General features: G+C 43.9%; 1 protein-coding gene across 2 annotated transcripts in view; it reads right to left on the bottom strand.

Moving 5' to 3' along the window:
- Positions 1-718: 718 nt before the first annotated feature.
- ATP6V1H (ATPase H+ transporting V1 subunit H) overlaps positions 719-22,593 on the bottom strand; it is a 58,773-nt gene continuing 36,898 nt past the window's right edge. For both annotated transcript variants that reach the window (XM_048286414.1, XM_048286415.1), the window contains exons 13-14: positions 22,291-22,404; positions 719-2,941 (exon numbers count right to left, since the gene is read on the bottom strand). In XM_048286414.1, the coding sequence (XP_048142371.1) occupies positions 2,881-2,941; positions 22,291-22,404 (175 nt within the window). In that variant the 3' untranslated portion in view covers positions 719-2,880. The remainder of the gene's footprint in view (positions 2,942-22,290; positions 22,405-22,593) is intronic.

The following is a 22,593-nucleotide window of genomic DNA, read 5'->3' on the forward strand; positions in this document are numbered from 1 at the left end:
TAAAGCGAGCAATGCGAACAGGGGAATAGTAAAAACAACGCCCGGTAGCAAAAGCTAACGCTAAGCTAAACTTGTGAGACAAAAAACCAGATGTAGTAGAAAGTTCTGTGCATTAGTTAAAATTCAACAAAAACTTTTGGTTGATTTTCCTGATTCCAAAGGTTAAGAGCTCAACAGCTCTGTCCTCTTTTCTCTGCTGGGACTGTGGATTAAGGCCTTTCACTACCAACAAGTATAGGCCAGCCACGGGGTGGGAGATGAAGAACCTACATCTGGAAACTGCTCTGCAGCTCCCTGCTATGCCAAGATTCCCCAGCACCTCTAGGACACCATGAGCACTCCAACCCCTGCAGAAATCTCAGCTCTGGCAACTTCAGTCCAAATTACTGGCTGCACAGCAATGTTCACCGTAACACCCGCCCCTGCAGGTTTCCAGGCTTCTTTAGATACAATTGTTGGCAGGAACTCACTCAGATCCAACCTGTGAGCCACCCGAATGTTACCATTGGCAGCTGGAAAGCTCAGGGCTTTCAGGCTTTCAGGTATCAAGGGCACCAGGGCATCAACAACATACAGGGATATAAGTAAAAAATCAGGACCATTCCTTTAATTAGAAAGCTGTTGGACAGAAGGAGGTAACTAAATGTCAGAGAATGCCAGGTATCACACAGCTTAGAAACAGACCACATGATGAAGAATTAAATTATGCATAGGCTAATACTAGCAAAGCAGGAGAGGAGAATTTATTTGTATAATCCATGGAAATAATACTCAGATGTTTCAGGACAACACCTGTAAGCAATTTTGTTTCACAATACAAACTGTGGTTATTTCTAGCTCCTCCAGAAATTGAAGCAGTTGCCAGTGGTAGCATTCATTGTGTTTACTCCTACACTTCAACCCCAGATCTCCTTACCAAGGAGTACTTTAGTGTTCCCATTGGAAAAGGAAACAACACACTTGGTTTTGAAGCTGGGATCCTTCCCCATTAATGCCACATCACAGTTCTTGGACCCAACAATACAGCTGTAACCAAAGGACCAATCATTTACAGCAGTCTTAGGCCCTGCTTACATCGACAAGTGTGACATGAAAAGCTGACTTGTAGAGCAAGACACTTGGTGCTAAGAATCCAGCTTGCACTCTGCATGCATTTCTAAAGGCCATACTTCAAAGAAAATCTTAAATGGTCCAGTAGATGGAACACTTGCCACGTAGCCTAGACACGCAGGATGTACATCCTGAGCTTTAGCTTTGTTGGAGAAGAACCCCATGCATGCATGGACACCACCATGCAATGTAAATTGAAGTGTAAAATGCAGTGAGGACTCAGATGCATTTCAAGAACTTTCAACTGACCCAAGATAAGAAGGGCAATGTAGGTGCACCCTTGTTCTTCCAGCTGCTTCCCACACCACCAGTATCCTCCATCACTGTGGGAATATGCAGCGCTGAGTTAAGATCTACTCAGATAAACTGACTTTAGTTGGAGTGAGGGTTAATTCTTTTCAGGCTTCAGCATCTCTCCTCGTGATACTGACTGCAGTATCAAAGCCTTTGCCTTCTATATGCAAAAGTAAGCAAAAGTCATTAAGCTACACAATCCAATTTTAATTAAGCAGACCAAGAAATCATCAACCTGTAGTCGTCTAACTCTCTTCTCTCTCCATTGCAACAGTGGTCAAATTTTAATTACATATGATGAAAATTCAGGCTGGATAAGGAAAGTTTTCCCAATTTGTCTTTTCACTTGATGACAAAGTACTCTAAGTTTCCTCAGAGACTTGCACCTCAAATGACTGCTGACAAGATTAAGGATTGAGTTATGTTCACTCTTTTTTTTTTTTTTAATTCTAATAATGAATCACAAGAATATTAACTGCTTGGTGTTGTAAGTGCCTGGAGCCAGGCTTCTATCTATGCAACAAAACTGCTTTCATATGCTGAACCAAGATCATCTTAGATTTATTGATGATTACATATCTTATACTGTCAGAAGCTACAAAACACAGAAAATATTGATAGCCAAATTATCTGGCTTAATGTAAAAGAAATACAATCGATTTTAGAATGAAACCAGAACCCTAACATTTACAAGTATTTTCAATAACCAAAACCTCCATGAAATTCCAAGTTCAGCAGTTAGTGCACATTTAAAAAAAAAAACCTGCACTCAACTTGATCTCTGATCTACAGCCTTAACACTGGTGTTATACAGCTGGACTAATAATCTTGAGTGTATGTTTTCACTGATGGAGGAGCGTTCATTTTCTTTTCCTCTTCTCATTTCCAGATCTTTTTAATGTAGTTTCTAACAAGACAATTACCCTACCCCTGCAAAAACCCACCCATACATTTGTTTTTATATACAATTTTAACACTATTTTGAGACTTGGTATATATTTTACTGCTGATAATCAGTATTTCTTAGGCTATTGCACTTCTTATGAAACACTAAGTCAAAGCTTTATTAATTTGTCTGAGACATAAGGGGACTACTTGCTTTCCTTGGAAAGTGACAACACCGATAACCCACTAAAAGAAGAGAACAATTTTTCTAGGCTAATTATAATATCCATTATGGAAGGGATATCCTTTAATAATATTCTTTATTATGAGAATAAATACATAAAACAAATGCAATATATTAGCCACATTTCTTCATATACATTCAGAACAGAACAAGAAGCTAATAGGCATAATCAGCAGAACTAGTTCAACAAACAAATTTTTAGTAAGCCAACAACACTAGAGGAAAGTTGAAATGTTCATGCACTCATAGCAGACAAAGAACAAGTGATTTCAGGATTTCCTCTGTATTAATTTTAAGACAAACATACTGTAGTTGTAAGCATGAACTGCATGAACGGACAGAAGTGTTTAGCTCCGTGCGGTGGCCGTTTGAGGTTGTTCTGACTGCAACTGCTTCCCAAGGTATTCCCTGGAACACAACAAAAAATTAGATTGAGAAATGTTCTGGAGAGTGGGGAACAGGATAATGGTGGGAATTACCAAGTTGACAAAGAAGAGGAAAGCTTTAAGTTCAGAATTAATCCTTCAAATAATGTCTACAGTCAATAGTCAACTGGAGTGACAATGACAGTAGCTGAGCTTTAGATATCCATCATCTGCCCTATGAAAATAAAGTACAAATCAAACATCAACAAAGCTGTCTAGAAAAAGGGAAGAGCCCAATGGGAACATTTAGGTGCCCTCACAATGGATACAGAACAGCCATGAAGCACACAGATTTTGCTTGTTGAATACATATTTTAGAAGCTGCGGCAAAACATTTAAAAGCATCCCTTCCCATAACCCAGCTGCAGGAGCACAAGTAACACGTATGACATACTGGCAATACAACCCATAGGCAAGCAAAACCAACGCTGACTAAATAACTACATACTCAAGTTGAGAAAATGAAGAGATAATCAATCCAGGCTCACTGTACACCAATATTTTCTTTAGTGTTTTCCTCACCTGCACTTTGAAGTGCACTTAGTTTCTCTGTCTCCTCTCAACACTGGAACACTCCCCAGATTACTAGCACTTGCCCTGAGCAACGGTAACATAAATTCCATGGAAAAATACAGCATGGTTCCTCTGCATGTTTCAATCCTTCAGTCTCTCTTGTGAAAGAAGATCAACACTTCACAGAACCACAAAAAAAAGCTGAAAGAGGTCTTTAATAATAGTACCTGGGTTGCTGCTTGTCACAGAAAATACAGTAATTGTACCACTGTATCAAGTGAAAGAGGTTTCAGGACTCATGAAATGTAGGCCTTTTTTTTCTACTGCTGATCATACACTTAGTACTGTGCTTTTTCACTACATAGATATTTCAACCTACATAGGTTAAGCAATAGAAGCATCTCAGAGGGATGATGTGCACAAAGAAGTCTCAAAAAACCCCCACCTAACTCAAGACTATGTGCTTTTGCTTTATTAAAAAAATAAATTTAAAAGATCAGGTTTTTTGCACATTTCAAAACCTAGTTTTCAGCTTCGTGTCCTGTTGAACAGTTATTCCTTACACATTGCAATTCCTATTGCACAATGAAGTTTAGCACCACCCAACACCACTTTTCTCAGTTTTAACATTAAGCATCCAGAAAAGCTAAAATTCCTATAAAACATTAATTTCAAACACCACTAGCAAAGAAAATAACACATAATTTGTATACTGAACTATATGTTATGATTTAGCACCTTCATTTACAGCTTCATCAGGTGTTGCTGTAAAATCACAGTATTTTAATGCTTGGGCTCCACTTAATAGATACAACTCTTGCTCATAACAGGCAGTTTACCACTCAAAGCAGAGACTCCTGATGGCAAAGAAGGAAATGAGCTGCTCTCTTGTGGTTTGGCAGGACTCAAAACTGTACCACCAAAACAAAATTTGACAGTCATCCAAAAACACAGCCAGCAATTACGGAAGAGCTTCCATGCTCACCAAGCCTCTTTCTGCTCCCTCAATGTTTTTGGCTGTCTTTTTTTTTCATTTGTTTCATGCCTATGTGCATGTACTGACTCTAGTATTTCTTCTCTGACATCCAGCCTTGAAAGTAATTGACACTTGTTGCATTAATGGCTCTGCTCATCGTATCACAAACCCACAACATCATCTATTCTTAAAGCACAGATGAACCATACTGAATATGAAATTCCCACACCACTACTTTGAAGAAGGAAAATCAATCAAGCTCATAACCCATAACACTACAACTATTGCAAAGCTTACACTGTTTCAGATGCATAACCAAGGCTTTCTAAAAATCCCACCAGAGTGTAGTGTAGTCAGCAAAAATCTCCAAGAAGGCAGAGCAGTACCACATTTTGTAGGTACTTAGTGCCTTCATAGACATATTCAACTTCTACAGTAGGTAGAACAGTATCTTCCCTACAAAACCTTTTGTATGTGTGAGGTTTAAGTCCGTGGTCAAGGAAAAGTTCTTATCCCATTTCCCTATATTGAATGAGTACCTGCAGTTACATCTCTACATTCTCATGCTGCAAACCCAAGTGAAAATCCCATAGTGTTCCTACCCCATCACCTCTTTAGCCACCACCAAGGAACACTGAAATGCAAAAACCTTGCATTACAAGCTGTTAGAAGGATCAGTTACTTTTCTGTTTGCTTATCACTTCCATTTGAATGTCACTGGTTAACCCAGGACAAGTTCTTGCACGGTCCAGATCAGATGAACATGGAGTCATAGAATGGTTTGGGTTGGAAGGGACCTTAGAAATCATCTGGTTCCGAACCCTCTGCCATGGGCAGGGACACCTTCAGCTAGACCAGGTTGCTCAGAGCCCCATCCAACCTGGCCTTGAACACTCCCAAGGATGGGGCATCCACAGCTTGTCCAGGAAACCTCTTCCAGCATCTCACCACCCTCACAGGAAATAATTTCTTTCTGGTATCTAATATAAACCAGCCCTGTTTTATTTTACAGACATCATCCCCTGGCCTTGTGAGAAGTCCCTCTCCAGCTTTCCTGTAGGTCTCCTTTAGGTACTGTAAGGTGCTCTAACACCTCCCCAGAGCCTTCTCTTGTCCAGGCTTAACAACTCCAACTCAGATCTTTTCCTCACAGAATAGATGTTCCATCCCTCTAAGTCATCTTCATAGTTCTCCTCTGGACCTGCTTCAAAATGTTAAGTAGGACCCTGTTCTCCCTCTGCTAAAACACATACTAAAAGAATGACAAGATTCAAATATATTTTATAAATATTGGTATTTCATCACATTAGGAGGTTAAGAAGCACTGTAAGCTCCAAACTTCACTCCTAAGTTGGACATAAGTGTCCATCCCCATGCTGTTACAAATTAAGGGTCTAAGACTTTTCATTTATGCTGACTGGTACTTAGTTAAATCTGAAGTGAAAACTGGGATTTTAAAATTACTATTTACCTCACAAAATTAAAGTCACCTGTAAGAATGCAAGCATTCAACACATTGCACTATATGAGCATGTAAGATGAAAGGATGGTTCTCATCACCAAGATAATAAATAATTTAATAAAATATTCAAAATAGCATCTGAGAGGTTTGTGATGCACGCTACAATGGAAAGTAATGAGGTATTAGACTTACTTTTTTTTAACTGCAAGCTATAAGCCCATGAATTGGACAACTACAAGATATTTTAAACCATTTTCCTCACACTGTTAACAGAAAGGCCTTTATAAAAAGGTCAGGTTTAGCCATCCTCTCACTTCCTTCAACATAAAACCATCCTTATTAAAAGCAGATGAAGCTAGCGCAAACAATTTTGCATTTACAGATAACAGCATTCGAACATGAAACAATTGATACAGTATAAATCTACAAGAGCAAAAAAAATTACCTCTGCACTACAGAAAAGCTTCAAACATGCAACTGCAGTACATCACTTTTGAGACTAACTGTAAAATCTTCCATTTCTCAATTAAAGCTCAGATCAACAAGACTTGAAACACCACACATTTTCACCTTCCTGGTCACTCCAAAGTCTGATGGTGAAGCATAAGTAATTTCCATTTGTAAATTAATCTTTTCATTCTTATTGAAATAACCAAGTGAGATTCCTTTCACACTAGAAATTTCCCCTTTTTTTGGGTCTCTTTTTAAACACACATTTTCTGCTGTTTCCAAAGCACTTTTTCCAAGAAGAAAAGAAAGCTTAGAGGTGAATACATGAATTCATTTGTTCTCAAATTCTTATTCCAATTTGTTTCTTCATTTTGTTTAATTTAATTGGTTCTCTTTCTCACGAGAGACACTGACACCTTGAAGCCGCGATACACTTAAATGTCATAATTGCAGTAAATGCTTAAAGTTTATTTAGGAAAAGGCACACAGAACTGATCCAACACGGAAGCCCCTAAACTCAGCGAGCATGGAATAAGGAGATAATTGCAAACTGGCACAAGACACTATCTACAAATTTTATACTAATATATACCATATATTAAAAGATCATTGTCAACAAGTCTGTGATAGAAGGGAAGGTTATCAGATACATACAACAGATCCCCAGAGGCCATGTGTTAAAAGAAACAAGCTTTGAAGCTTAAATGGTACTACTTCCAGTGTTATACTCCCAATTCCAGTGCAGTCAGATTTGCCTGTCCTTTAAAGAACACTGAAAATTACTTTTTTAACAGGCAAAGGAAGAAAAGTAGATGAAGCATAGAAGAAAGGAAGTGAAAATTTTTCATATTTTTTTTCTTTTCTAACATTTAACTCTTGTATCCTATTTCTTGAAGAACCAAGTTATCAAAAAATATTTTATAGTCTTGAATATCTGCAATTTCTAGCTTGTTTCAGCAGACTGAGGTACCCAAGAGACAGAATGCTTTTCTTTGGCAAAAACCAAAATAAAAACATTGATTTTATTTTCTCTATCTAAACATAAGCCAAGAGTCCCATTCCTTTGAAAATGAAATTGAAAAGTCAGTTCTAAAGAAATCCTTCCCATTATGAAAGAAGTATAATAAAGGTATGGCAAAAAGTCTGCCACTTACTTCAACACACTCAAAAGACATTGCCAACATACACTGTTTACAGAAAAATCATAAAGATATGATAAATAGTTAAACAAGTTCACAGGACAGGCAGCAGAGAGAATAGTTTGAACAAGTTGATCAGTTTTGCCAGCTTTATGTTGAATTTCTGCAAGAGGTCTAGTAACCTGCCGAGAAGTTATTAGACTGTAGAGAGAGAGAGGGACCCATTTTAGTAATTTATTGTGGCTTTACAAATGGTATTTGAATTACACAACTGATGTATTCCCAATTCTAAGCAGGCTAAACTAACCCTTGAAAACATTGTCTCATAAGTGTAACACGCCACAGATTAACCATCCCTGGAACCTTTGTGCTGTACACATGAAGTGGCAACACCAAGACTTGGTTGCAACCATCTGTGTAGTCTCCATCTAATCCAGTGGGAGAGACAAAGCTGGGACACCCACCCTTTAGCCCATTCCAGCTGTGTATGCCTGCCTTTCTCATGAGGCACTCAAGGTATTCTGGTGAGACAGTACTTTTTGTTCATTTAACTCTCAAGTAAATTGCAGTGCATTGCTTTCTACAAATAAGCTCCCTTGAACATGGTTATTTCAGTGTCACATTAACATCAGTGGTGGCTGTGAGAAAGGCAGGTGGAGCTCTACAGGGGCCACCACAGCTGCATTTGCCTCACCACAGAGCCACAGTCACAGAAGCCAGGAAAGAAAATAAGCCAGGCTCAAATCAAACCCACAGTGGTGTTAAAATTTGGTTCCTGAAATGTAATATTAGCATGTCTTACTGCTGTATCCAAAGTTATACCACTGCATATTTTATATAACTTTTATATATATAATATATATTAAAATATATACATACACATTACATGCTCCTCATTATCATGTTCTTCACAGAAATAAGCAGAAATAGAACAGTTATGAAAGTAGTAAAGTAAAAAACAAAGAGACATCTTCCTAGAGAGCTGGGCTGGGAAGACTGCCAAAGCTGGAGTGCTACCACTAGAGAACTGCTGCTCTCTTTTGTCATTAGTTTCCTGAACACAATTTTCTTCTTTGACTCAGTGGATTAATGCACTATTAAGTATTTCAACTAAAAAAAAAGGTATTAGAGATTATAAAATATGTGTCTATTATACCAATGCCTACCATAAGTAGTTTTGAAGGTAAGTCATCACAAACCACCAACAAAAACAAAGAAACAAATGTACACAGCAGAATCAAAGCCACTTCAACCAAACAGTTTGGGTCTCTAATGCATCAAAATGAAGATTTTAATTGTGGTGGCTGGTGAACATACATTACAAGGGTGTCTCGGTTTTGAAAGACAGGTGTCTGCTAAGGAAGGCAGAAGCCCCCCCTTGAAGTGGCAGATATAACCCCTTTTCCCTCTAAGTTATTATATTTTGAAATCAAGGGCCTTTAGGCGAAGATGTGGGAAATAGGAATAACAGTTCTTTACTATATATATATATATATATAACCAGTCAAACAAAACAACAACAACTATGGCAGTAACAGCAATCACAAACCCAGTCCCAGCCTTCTCGGCTGTCAGGCCCTTTCCCCTCGGGTGCAGTTCCGCTCGCAGCCGGCAGGGGCGCTGGCGGCTCCCGGTGAGCAGGGCAGGTGCGATGGTTCCCCCGCGGCTGCAGGGGGCGCTCCGGAGCGAGCTCGGGGAGCACGCGGCTCTGGTGCCCTGGGATCCCGGGGAAGGATGGAACAAAGGCTTCACAAACCGCTGGGCAGCCGATCCCAGACTCTCAGGAACAGCAGGCTGGAACGGCAGGGACGAACGCAAATCCCGGGTGGCAGGCGAGATGTATCCAGATGGGAGAACCCCACGGAGGCCCAGGCAGGCAGGGCGAGCAGGGCTACAGCGTAGCGAAAGCTCGAAGCAGCAGCGGGGCAGGGCAGCCACAGCTCGGCCTCCAGCAGGGCAGAGAAAGCGGCTTTTGCAGTCCCGGCGTTGTTTCCAGCAGGAAGAAAGAACAGCCAAAAAGAAAGAAGCAGCAGCTCCTTTCTCTGCAGCTTCTCTCTCCAGACGCTCAGAGCGAACTGACTCCACACCCAGGTGTAGACAAAGGAGTAGCCAGGCCCGCCCCACCCCCCTTTTTGTCTTTCTTAAGTACAGCTATTTGTCCCCTAGCAACATGCATATGGGAGAAAATTCCTTTAACAGAAAAAAAACTAAGACTAAACTGAAACCCCAACATTATCCACCCCAAATTTTTTCCCATACTAACATGTTACATGAAACTTAATTTTTTTTATCCATATAAATCTATGCATCACCCAGATTATATACAAATATACATGCTGATACTGATACAAGTACAGAGCCATGGGTAGTTCACCCTAAAACAAGGTCCCCTTGAGGTATGCATCGGGTCTCTCTATCCTTTTGCATCACTCACCAGGTGCAACCTGGTCCCTGAGCAAAAACAACCCCACGGATGGGTTTGTCTTTGCTCAAGGCAGACTTTACCCAAACAGTTTTTCCAAGCATACCTCTTATGTGCCCCACTGGAACCTTATCTCCATCTGTTGTTTGTAGGGGTTCGGATTGGGCAGGGCCTGCTCGGCTGGTGGAGCCTCGAGTGTTAACTAACCAGGTGGCTCTTGCTAAATGCATCTCCCAGTTTTTGAAAGTCCCCCCACCCAGTGTCTTCAAGGTGGTTTTAAGCAGTCCATTACACCGCTCAACCTTCCCAGCTGCTGGTGCATGGTAAGGGATGTGGTACACCCACTCAATGCCATGTTCTCTAGCCCAGGTGTTTATAAGGCTGTTCTTGAAATGAGTCCCATTGTCAGACTCGATTCTCTCAGGGGTGCCATGCCTCCAAAGGACTTGCTTTTCCAGGCCCAGGATGGTGTTCCGGGCAGTAGCATGAGGCACAGGGTAGGTCTCCAGCCACCCAGTGGTGGCTTCTACCATTGTGAGCACATAGCGCTTGCCTTGGCGGGTTTGAGGCAGTGTGATGTAATCAATCTGCCAGGCCTCCCCATACTTGTATTTGGACCATCGCCCACCATACCACAGAGGCTTCACCCGCTTGGCCTGCTTGATCGCAGCGCATGTCTCACAGTCATGGATAACCTGGGAGATACTGTCCATGGTTAGATCCACCCCTCGGTCTCGTGCCCACTTATAGGTGGCATCTCTGCCCTGATGGCCTGAGGCATCATGGGCCCATCGAGCTAGGAACAGTTCTCCTTTATGTTGCCAATCCAAGTCTATCTGGGACACCTCTATTTTCGCAGCCTGATCTACCTGTTTGTTGTTACGATGTTCTTCATTAGCCCGGCTCTTGGGGATGTGAGCATCTACATGACGGACCTTCACGGATAGCTTCTCTACCCGAGTGGCAATGTCTTTCCACTCTTCAGCAGCCCAGATTGCTTTTCCTCTGCGCTGCCAGTTTGCCTTATTCCACCTTTCCAGCCAACCCCACAGAGCATTGGCTACCATCCATGAATCAGTGTAGAGGTAGAGCTTTGGCCACTTCTCTCTTTCAGCTATGTCCAGAGCTAATTGGACAGCTTTGAGCTCAGCAAATTGGCTCGATCCACCTTCTCCTTCAGTGGCCTGTGCAACTTGTCGTGTGGGGCTCCATACAGCGGCTTTCCATTTCCGGCTAGCGCCTACAATTCGGCAGGAACCATCAGTGAAGAGGGCGTATTGTCTTTCACTCTCTGGTAGCTCGTTATATGGTGGGGCTTCTTCGGCACGTGTCACCTGCTCCTCTTCTTCTTCAGAAGATAACCCAAAAGTCTCACCTTCCGGCCAGTTCGTAATTATTTCCAAGATCCCAGGGCGACTTGGGTTTCCAATTCGGGCGCGCTGCGTGATGAGGGCAATCCATTTGCTCCAAGTAGCGTCGGTGGCGTGATGCGTGGAGGGAACCTTTCCTTTGAACATCCACCCCAGCACCGGTAGTCGGGGTGCCAGGAGGAGTTGTGCCTCTGTGCCGATTACTTCTGAGGCAGCCTGGACTCCTTCATAAGCTGCCAGGATTTCCTTCTCTGTGGGAGTGTAGTTGGCTTCAGATCCTCTGTAGCTTCGGCTCCAGAATCCCAGTGGTCGGCCACGAGTCTCACCAGGCACCTTCTGCCAGAGGCTCCAGGACAGACCATTGTTCCCGGCTGCAGAGTAGAGCACGTTCTTCACCTCTGGTCCTGGCCTGACTGGGCCAAGGGCTACGGCGTGAGCAATTTCCTGTTTGATCTGGGCGAAGGCTTGCTGCTGTTCAGGGCCCCAGTGGAAATCATTCTTCTTGCGGGTAACCAGGTAGAGAGGACTCACGATCTGGCTGTACTCGGGAATGTGCATCCTCCAGAAACCTATAGCACCTAGGAAAGCTTGTGTTTCCTTCTTGTTGGTCGGCGGAGACATTGCTGTGATCTTATTGATGACCTCAATGGGAATCTGACGTCGTCCATCTTGCCACTTTACTCCCAGGAACTGGATCTCTTGGGCAGGTCCCTTGACCTTGCTCTTCTTGATGGCAAAACCAGCTTGCAGGAGAATTTGAATTATTCTCTCTCCTTTCTCAAACACTTCGGTTGCGGTGTTCCCCCACACAATGATGTCATCAATGTACTGCAGATGTTCTGGAGCCTCACTCTTTTCTAGTGCAGTCTGGATCAGTCCATGACAGATGGTGGGACTGTGCTTCCACCCCTGGGGCAGTCGGTTCCAGGTGTACTGCACGCCCCTCCAGGTGAAGGCAAACTGAGGCCTGCACTCTGCTGCCAGAGGAATGGAGAAGAATGCATTAGCAATGTCAATAGTGGCGTACCACTTTGCTGCTTTGGACTCCAGCTCGTACTGGAGCTCTAACATGTCTGGCATGGCAGCGCTCAACGGTGGAGTCACTTCATTCAGGGCACAGTAGTCCACAGTCAATCTCCACTCCCCGTCAGACTTGCGCACGGGCCAGATGGGGCTGTTGAAGGGTGAGTGGGTCTTGCTGACCACCCCTTGACTCTCCAGCTCGCGGATCATCTTGTGGATGGGGATCACAGCATCTCGATTTGTCCGATACTGCCGGCGGTGCACTGTCGAGGTGGCAATTGGCACTCGTTGCTCTTCCACTTTCAGGAGCCCAACTGCAGAAGGATTCTCTGATAGTCCAGGCAGGGTGTTCAATTGCCTAATGCCCTCTGCCTCCACAGCAGCAATCCCAAATGCCCACCTGAGTCCTTTTGGGTCTCTGTAATAGCCATTCCGGAGGAAGTCTATGCCCAGAATACACGGGGCCTCTGGGCTGGTCACAATCGGATGCTTTTGCCACTCCTTCCCAGTCAGGCTCACCTCAGCTTCCAACAGGGTCAACTGCTGTGATCCCCTGGTCACCCCAGCGATGGATACAGGTTCTGCCCCCACATGTCCCGATGGCATTAAAGTACACTGTGCCCCAGTATCAACCAATGCATCATATTTTTGTGGCTCTGATGTGCCAGGCCATCGGATCCACACCGTCCAGAAAACTCGGTTCTCTCGTGCCTCTTCCTGGCTAGAGGCAGGGCCCCTCTAGCCCTGGTTATCATTCTTTCCCTGGGCGTACATGCTCGAGGTACCTTCAAGGGGATCTGACATATCATCCTCCCTTCTGTAATACCTGGCAGCTCGGTCACGGGAGGCTGAGGCTAACTTCACCTTAGCGGAACCCCCTCGGTTAGTGCCTCCCTCCTTGAGTTCACGCACCCGCGCTGCCAGGGCAGAAGTGGGTTTCCCATCCCACCTTCTCATGTCTTCCCCATGCTCACACAGGAAAAACCACAGCTCAGCTTGTGGGGTGTCCCCTCTCTCTCTAGCAGGGGGACGACGGGCTCTGACTTGGGGGCCTGTGACTCGCACTGGTGCCACACTGACCCTCCTCATCTCCTCCCTCATCTCCTCCCTCATCTCCTCCCTCATCTCCTCCCTCATCTCCTTCATCTCCTCTTTGAGGTCCTGGACCACAGCAGAGACATGAGCTTTCAGCGGGCCATTGATCATGCTGTCATAATGCCTGAGCCTGTTGGCAACAGAGCCCACTGTTTCTCGGGTATTGTCAGCATCAATCGTTGCAATGAAGGTGGTGTATTGCGATGGCCCTAGCCTTGCCAGGTTCCACATCATCTGTCCTGTGCACCTGACCTTATCGGGGTCATTATCATGCTGTCCATCCTTCCCAAAGAGTACCTCTAATATTGCCACCTCTCTTAGCTGTTGGATCCCTTGCTCGAGTGTCTTCTACTGCATTCTATGATGATACTCCTGCATTCTTTCTTTGTGAATGAACCTTTCTCTCACGCTCGTTAAGAGCCGCTCCCAGAGAGAGAGAGGCCCTGGCTCCCTCACAAATATCTGGTCCACACCTGGGTCCTGGGTCAACGATCCCAGATACCTTGCCTCACCACTATCCAGTTGCACGTTTGTGCCCATAAGGTCCCAAACTCGAAGCAGCCAGGTGGTATAAGGCTCACGCCCCCTTCGCACAATGTCGTTTCGCATAGCACGGAGACTGTCGTGCGACAGGGACTCAGTGATGATTTCTGGCTCTGGCTCTCCTGCTGGTTGTGAGGGCCCTGGTTGCCCATCATCATTAACTGGTCGTACTGATTTGGTCTTACACTTCCTCCTTCGCACAGGGGCGACTGCTGCTGGCTGTGGTTGTCCTTGTGGTTCAGCTGAAGCCTGGACGGTTGTAACATCCGTGGGTTCCACTGCTGCACCATCGGACTCACCCTCTTTGGGGCAGGGAGAGGGTTTTTCACTAGCTGAGGAGGTGTATTCCCTTAGCAATTGGCATATCTCCTGGCGCACCTGGCCCATCTCCTGGCACATCTCTTTGCGCACCTGGCCCATCTCCTGGCATATCTCCTGGCGCACCTGACCCATCTCCTGGCATATCCCCTGGCGCACCTGACCCATCTCTTGGCACATCTCCTGCATCCCTTTTGCCAGTACCCCCACCCAGTTTGGGTAGTCCATTTCTGAGGTGGACTGTTGGGCAGTATCAGTCTGTGGGGCGGGATCTCTAGTGTCTGGGGCTGTGGCGGGCTCTGGCTCTGGGGTAGGATCTCTAGTGTCTGGGGCCGTGTCAGGCTCTGGGGCAGGATCAGGCTCTGGGGTAGGAACTCTACTCTCTGGGGCCATGTCAGGTTCTGGGGCAGGATCTTTAGTCTCTGGGGCTGGTGTCCGGGTAGATATCCAAGCCAATCTCAACTTATCCTTGAGTGCTAAATAGAGTAGGCCTATCAGCAGCAGATGGTTAGTATTCAGAGGGAATTTAAACCCTTCGAAAATTGATGGGGTGGGCCCAAAGAACTGGTTGAGGGGTTGGGGGAAAACTTCCCCTGGTGTCATTTCCTCACAGAAGGTACCATTGTTAACATAACCCCAAAAACATGTGCTCAGTGTGTGATAGCCGTTTATCCATGTGCCCACATTCCGGAGGAAGTTAAAAACCCATGAATTCCTCACCTTCTCAACCCATAACGCAAGCTGGATAACAGCAATGGTAGCCTTAGTCAGAGGACCCATATTCAAGTAAGGAGCTGCAAAGGGGAAGAATATAGCCACGGCCACATGCCACCCGAACCAGGGTAAACTAGACCACATAGTGCTGCCTAACAAGGTTCCAATATCCAGCACACAAAATAAAGTTATCCAGGAACTGTTATTCCTTTTTCACCTCTCTCTCTAAATGCCCTCAGGCCCCACGTTGGGCGCCAAGATCTGTCTCGGTTTTGAAAGACAGGTGTCTGCTAAGGAAGGCAGAAGCCCCCCCTTGAAGTGGCAGATATAACCCCTTTTCCCTCTAAGTTATTATATTCTGAAATCAAGGGCCTTTAGGCGAAGATGTGGGAAATAGGAATAACAGTTCTTTACTATATATATATATATATATATATGTATATAACCAGTCAAACAAAACAACAACAACTATGGCAGTAACAGCAATCACAAACCCAGTGCCAGCCTTCTCGGCTGTCAGGCCCTTTCCCCTCGGGTGCAGTTCCGCTCGCAGCCGGCAGGGGCGCTGGCGGCTCCCGGTGAGCAGGGCAGGTGCGATGGTTCCCCCGCGGCTGCAGGGGGCGCTCCGGAGCGAGCTCGGGAAACACGCGGCACCAGTGCCCTGGGATCCCGGGGAAGGATGGAACAAAGGCTTCACAAACCGCTGGGCAGCCGATCCCGGACTCTCAGGAACAGCAGGCTGGAGCGGCAGGCTGGAGCGGCAGGGACGAACGCAAATCCCGGGTGGCAGGCAAGATGTATCCAGATGGGAGAACCCCACAGAGGCCCAGGCAGGCAGGGCGAGCAGGGCTACAGAGTAGCGAAAGCTCGAAGCAGCAGCGGGGCAGGGCAGCCACAGCTCAGCCTCCAGCAGGGCAGGGAAAGCGGCTTTTGCAGTCCCGGCGTTGTTTCCAGCAGGAAGAAAGAACAGCCAAAAAGAAAGAAGCAGCAGCTCCTTTCTCTGCAGCTTCTCTCTCCAGACGCTCAGAGGGAACTGACCCCACACCCAGGTGTAGACAAAGGAGTAGCCAGGCCCACCCCACCCCCCTTTTTGTCTTTCTTAAGTACAGCTATTTGTCCCCTAGCAACATGCATATGGGAGAAAATTCCTTTAACAGAAAAAAAACTAAGACTAAACTGAAACTCCAACAAAGGGACAGAGAGTTCTCAGTAAGACAAGTCCCTAGTACCACAAGAACCACTTTATATTAGGGTGACCAAAAAGGCTTCTCCCAGGATGCTTGTTCTGTTATGTGAATCTATCCCAGTTTGGATTCCCTGGCTGGCTGTCAGCCTCTACCCCCTCGTCCCTCCCCCAGAGTTCCTCATTGGCCCCCGTTCCCTAGTCCCGCCTTTTCCCCACCCCCAGATAAAACTCTGAGCTTCGGGGTCATGTTCCTATTTGCCTCTGCACCCTTTGACGGTGTAGCCGCAATGAATGCTCCTGCTGGAACGCAGGCAAAGGCCCTTCTCGACTCCCTGCTACCGACTGTAACACTGAACCCACCCGTGCGTCTGTGGGGGCATGCGGGACCCCACAGAGCTGGGCAGGGACAGTACTATTTTTGTAAATTATCTTTTTCAGTGGAACAATGGTGATTTTCACCATGTATCTCCTTGACCTATAAACGTGTCTGTGAATCTCAAGACAGAAGAGATACTGCAAAGATCTCTGCAATTCTCAATATTTAGTTTAACAGATTCCACTTCATACAAACAAATAGAATGAAAGCCAACTGTTAAGAGAAACAAAATCTAGGACATTGTTTCCACTTAATTATTCACAGTAAAGAGATGCTCAGCATTCTGATGTGCACATTAAAACTAAACAGTCTGAATGGTTGTACAGAAGGATTATGAACATTACATGAAAAGTGCTTTGTGTTTCCAAAGGGAGTCTTGTCTTCAGCTGAATGCAATAATATTAATAGACAATCTACAGATTATCTCCTGATTACTGAAAGCATTACTCATAGCATGGTTTAAAGCCCTCCTTATGACATGAAATGCAGCATTTACATGAGTCTTCAAACTGAGACACTGCAAGAACCTCCTTTCCCCTCAGCAGTTTCCCCGGTTTTGTTCAATTTCTTTTGAAAGGGTTATTCTAGACTCCCAGTTCACAACTTCACATACAAGCTATGAAGAAACAGCAGATCAATGAGCTCTTATAACACAGCTGTTACTTAAGCATTTGATTTTAAAAGAAAATAGACTGTGAAATCCAATTCAATATGTGCCTTTCTATTAGGGAGACAAAGCACAAGCCATTTTTCCACATATAAGATGCACTATGAGCTAACATTTACGCAGAGCCATTCCTTGAATTTAAAAAACCCATTTGACTAAACCATGCAATGTGGTTTGAAAATGGTTTTATATTTAATCAGAAGATTTAGTTACCACAAAGAATTTTGTTGCTTACAACACTTAAGAATTTTATATGTAAGAATGACCAATATAAATAGTGTCAAACTGAATTTTCCTATCAGGAAATCAAATTTTTAAAGAACACTAATCAGAAGTAAATCATCAAATAGTTACTTCTTTGGTGACATGTTTTTCAGCATAGTTCATGAAAATGAGCAATTTCTTTGAGAAAAGAAAATGCAAACTGAGCAGAATGTCTGATATTTTCCATGCTAATACAAGCTCTAGAAATATTTTGCAAAGAGTACAGATCTCATGACAGAAAACATGAGCACAGTGTGAATCCCAGAGAGCACATGCCCAATAAAAACCACAGCCCCTACACCTATATGGAATGAAGCTTTTCAAGAATACATATTTATGTGCAAATAAAAAGATGGAACACTCCACTAGGTATAAACTATGCCTGCAACTAATTGGATTTTTGCCTAACTTGTCTCATTCTAGCTAGGAAGTGTTCTCTTAAAAAATATTGACTTTTATCAGAGACAGTATCTTCTGAAACTTTTCACTTTGTTAATTTCTGTTAACTACTGCAATGGAATTGTATCGATGATGAAGGCTAAGAACCAGGATAAATAAGTATAATGGAGGTCACTGTCCTGTAGGTATTGTTCCCTAGATTTAAGCCTACTACTCTATTAAGCACACACTTCAGTGTTGGGATGGGGGAAAAAATAAGGGGTGGGAGTGGGTGCAAACTTCGTGGCTGCCAAGTAACTATCACTACACCTTTCACTTCTCAGTCCCAAATGCAGGCATTGTACAGAAGCTACAGAATAACAGTTTCTAAATATAGCATATTGCATATCGTGGGCAGTTTCAGATTTTTTACTCTCTCTCTGCAGAACTCCTCATTTTAAAAGATGGAAAGCAAGTAATTTTGTCTGGGATGTGCATTTAGAAAATCATGTATGAACCTGTTGCATATTCAAAGCTTGTCCCATTTGTTGCTTCATTCAGTATGCTGTTTATGAATTCCACTTCCATACTACACTTGATCATGCTTAAGTGATACATCCTAACTCCCACTGTTTAGCACCTGCCAACACACTCATACTCTTCCTGTTGGTATCAAGGAGGAGGTCAGGAGCCCCATGCCTGAGCAGGTGCATGTCTGAGAAGAGGTTGTGACCCCACGGGAAGCCTGTGCTGGAGCTGGGTCCTGACAGGGACCTGCAGACCCATGGAGAGAGGAACCCACACCGTTGCAGGTTTCCTGGCAGGACTTGTGACTCTGTGGAGGGACCCACGCTGGAGCAGCCTGTCCTTGAAGGACTGCACCCCTCAGAAGAGCGACTCACACTGCAGTAGTTTCAGGAGAGCTGTTGCCTGTGGGATGGACTCACGTTGGAGAAGTTAATGGAGAACTATCTCCCATGGTAGGGACCCCATCATGGAGCAGGGGAAGGACTCCTCTCCCTAACCAGTGGGAGAAAACAATGTCTGATGAACTGGCCATAACCCCCATTCTGTCTCCCTGTGCCCCTGGGGGAGGAGGTAGAGCTGGGAAGGAGGGAGAGGTGGAGAGAAGGTGTTTTTAAGCTCTTAATTACTTCTCATTATCCTGCCCTGGTTTTGTTAGTAATAAGTTCAGTTAATATCTCTAACTGGAGCCTGTTTTGCCTGTGACAGTATTTGGTGAGTGGTATCTCCTGGTCCTTATCTCAGCTCAGGAATCCTTCGTTGGGTTTTCTCTCCCCTGTCCAGCCATGGAGGGGAGCAATAGAGCTGCTTTGGTGGGTGTGTCGACCCAGGGTCAACCCACTACACAAGTTCTTACTATCAGCAGGGGATGCCATGACTAACACAGTTAAAGTCAGATTGAAACTCAGGATTAATTCCCATGTATAGGCAGTAAGTGATGCTAAAAAGATAATTTTGCTCCTCGCTTCATCAAGTGCATGATCATTTAACATGCAAATGTATCTGGAATATTTCATTTGAACTTATCTCATCTGAAAAGCTGACAGCAGTTACTGCTTTTGCCAACACAGCTTCACCATTTACGAGAATGCCTGTCAATCTGATTTCCCCCCATTTACCCCTGACTTTAAAACCCCTAAGGGAAAGCCAGTTGAGCAGCCTGTAATGAACTGCTCAAATTACTTAGGAGTTCATTGTCTCTAAGTTGAGTTAACAGTCGAATGATACAGCTGTGTTTTAGGCAGAATGCCACTTCAGCTGCCTCATGGCACTCCCTCAACTCAAGGACCACAAGTTTTGCTTACTGTGCTGGCTCCAGGCACAGCACTTGCACCAAGCCTCAGTGTGGCAGAGCAAAGCTTTATTTTCTAATCCCTCTCTCAGTCGGCCTTCAGGGAAAGCCTGACTACCTGTCACACGTGTCACAGACAGTAATGCTGAGCTGTTCTGTGCCAATTAAATTCAAGGAAAAAAACACAATTGCTTTGAGTGAAGTAACTCTAATACCAGAATAAGTGGAAGCAAGAGGAAAAACGTTTATTGTTTCCCCAGCTTTGAAGAGCAAGGTAAGCAAAACCTCCAAGTTGCACCTTATAACAAAGCAAAGCTTAGTAAGTGGGCACTTAAACCACAGTGTGCAGCCATCAGGGGACTCAACTTGTGTGATGAGAAGAGACAGCAATGAAACAGAAGAGCTCCTGACACTCATCAAAAGCCAGATCTACACAAAGACAGATCTAGCATCCCACATACAGTGTGTCATTTCCTTAGCTTAAGCTGTAAGTCCATGCCAGGGGGAACACTACTTTGGCAAATAGAAGCCAAGGACAACATGGTCCAGAAGCTTGTTCCACTATGAATTAAACAAGAAAACACTCCCTACAGAGATGATAGTATGAATTTGGAAGTGGCATTAACTTACACAGATCCTTTTTACTGACACCTCTGAAGAGCTGAAACTAGGCACTTTTGCCATCTCCCTCTCAGGCTCAAGCCTAAAGGTTCACAAACTGTGAAAAGCAGGCACAGAAACGTTCATACCATTAAAAAACCAAAGCAAACCTAGAAGACCAGATGTTTTTGCAAGTAGGATTCTCACACTGAAAGTGAGAAAAAGCCAGGTTTGGCATTCAGGAAAACTTTTAGTACCAGTGAGGTTTGTGCTGGAGAAAGACCAAAGGTCTTACTAGCAGATTTTGAAGACATCAGAACACACATGAAATAAAACCTGTCCCTACTGCAGAAGGCACTATCAGTAACTAAACTTTCCATGCTGTAATCTCTATTTAGTTACAGCTGGTTTGTGATACTCAATGTTTCAAATATATCAGAACAGCATAGTGAGAAAAGAAATGTATTAAACTGAGAAGCAGGGTAGAGCATAATATACAATAATGACCAAAAATTAGATTGCACATGACCGTGCATTTAGTCTCCACACACTCAGAAATTCCATGTTATTTATCAAAGTGCTCCTTACAGGTTGAGAGTATTAGCTGGATTTTTCATAGTAAGGTATTTAAACATGTGTTTCTCTGTTATAGAAGGTTCCCACAGTATGTGAGAGGGAGAGAGTATGATAAAATTAATGTAACATGCATGAGAGTTAAAACCTTAAAACCCATATTCTTCAGAAGGAAAGGGAGAAAATTAGCTTTGTGTTACCTAAGACACACTGCAGAGAGAGACAGTGGGAGCTTTTTGTCAACTCAACCAGCCTGTTGAGTTGACAAGCAAGGAGGTGACTTAACCTTTCAGAAGGTGCTTGGTAGACCTTGTTCCCCTACCACTTGCACACTGCTGGCATCATCCGTACTCAGCCTTTCAAAAAGATCACATTCTGTCATAGGAGAGAAAACTGACAGAAGTTATAGATATGTCCAAGCACTAAGCTTGTCAGAAATAAAAGGTTGTTTAAATTCAAAATTAAATTAGTTTTTTGTATCCCAACACTTACGTTCCAATATTCTCAGATGTATTGCTGTATTTTATCTTCCTTTAAGGCAATGCCAAAATGAAAATATGAGCTCTGGTGCACTCATAATTAATAATCAGATTAAAAGCTCCTAATTAGTTTTCTTAACTCTCCATGCTTCATGCTTAGCATTCCTAATTAGTTTGGCAACTTATACAACGTGGCTCCATGAAAGCTGAAGTTTATCAGAGCTTCAGCCCTTCAATGCTTCCCTATAGGGTTGTGTGTTCTGTTGGAAAGGCAGCATCACCCACCAGCAAGTTCTGTGGCAGAACTTGCCAAGACTTCAGGGTTATTACAGAACTACTCAACAAACAATGAAAGAAACACCTCAATTCAAATCCTATTCTCAGTGATTGATGAAAGAGGTACCAGCATGTGACTCGCAACTTCATCTAACCAATTGGCACATGGACTTCTGCTATTCCACAAGCAGTTCCAATAAATTCATAGAATCATTATAGAATATCCTGAGTTGGATAAGGAGCCACAAGAATCATTGAGTCCAGCTCCTGGCCCTGCACAGGGCAAGCCCAAGAGCCACACCATTTGTCTGAGAGCATCGTCCAAACACTTCTTGAACTCTGTCAGGCTGGTGCTGTGACCACTCTCCTGGGGAGCCTGTTCCAGTGCTCAACCACCCTCTGGGTGAAAAACCTTTTCCTAATACCCATCCTAAGCTAAAATACATTGTTCAAGTGAATTACTTGTAAAACATTCAACCATGTAAGGTAAAGCTACTCAATTCAACTGCTTCCAAAATACACAGAACTACTAAGTTCTTACCATCAGCATAATACTGATCTGTTGTTTAAAAACTGCTGTCTTACCACATAAAAATGTTATTTTTCCCCTAAAAGAAATCTACGGTCTTGAATCCTCTCTCCACACCAAAGATTTCACACTGTTAGCAGCAAGTTAAATAATCTTCACATACCAATTGTGAACCATCAGCTTCTGCACAGCCAGTAGTGCATTATAACGAACTTGCTGGTCTTCGTGATGCATGTGGTTCATGACCAGCTGCTTACCACCAAGTTGTTCAATCACTCTGAAAAACAGGAGAGGAGCAAGTTTTTTAACGTTTTGGACTACTTTAAATTCTGGGTAGCTATCCTATCCAACCTCTTCACAGTCAAGGCAAGTTTAAATTATATTCATATTTATTTTATTAAAGTATTTATTTCCCAAGATACACATCTCATCTGACATAATCTATATTTGTAACATCTCCTATTAA

Source organism: Corvus hawaiiensis, chromosome 26 (assembly GCF_020740725.1).
Source record: "Corvus hawaiiensis isolate bCorHaw1 chromosome 26, bCorHaw1.pri.cur, whole genome shotgun sequence".
Classification (NCBI taxonomy): domain Eukaryota; kingdom Metazoa; phylum Chordata; class Aves; order Passeriformes; family Corvidae; genus Corvus; species Corvus hawaiiensis.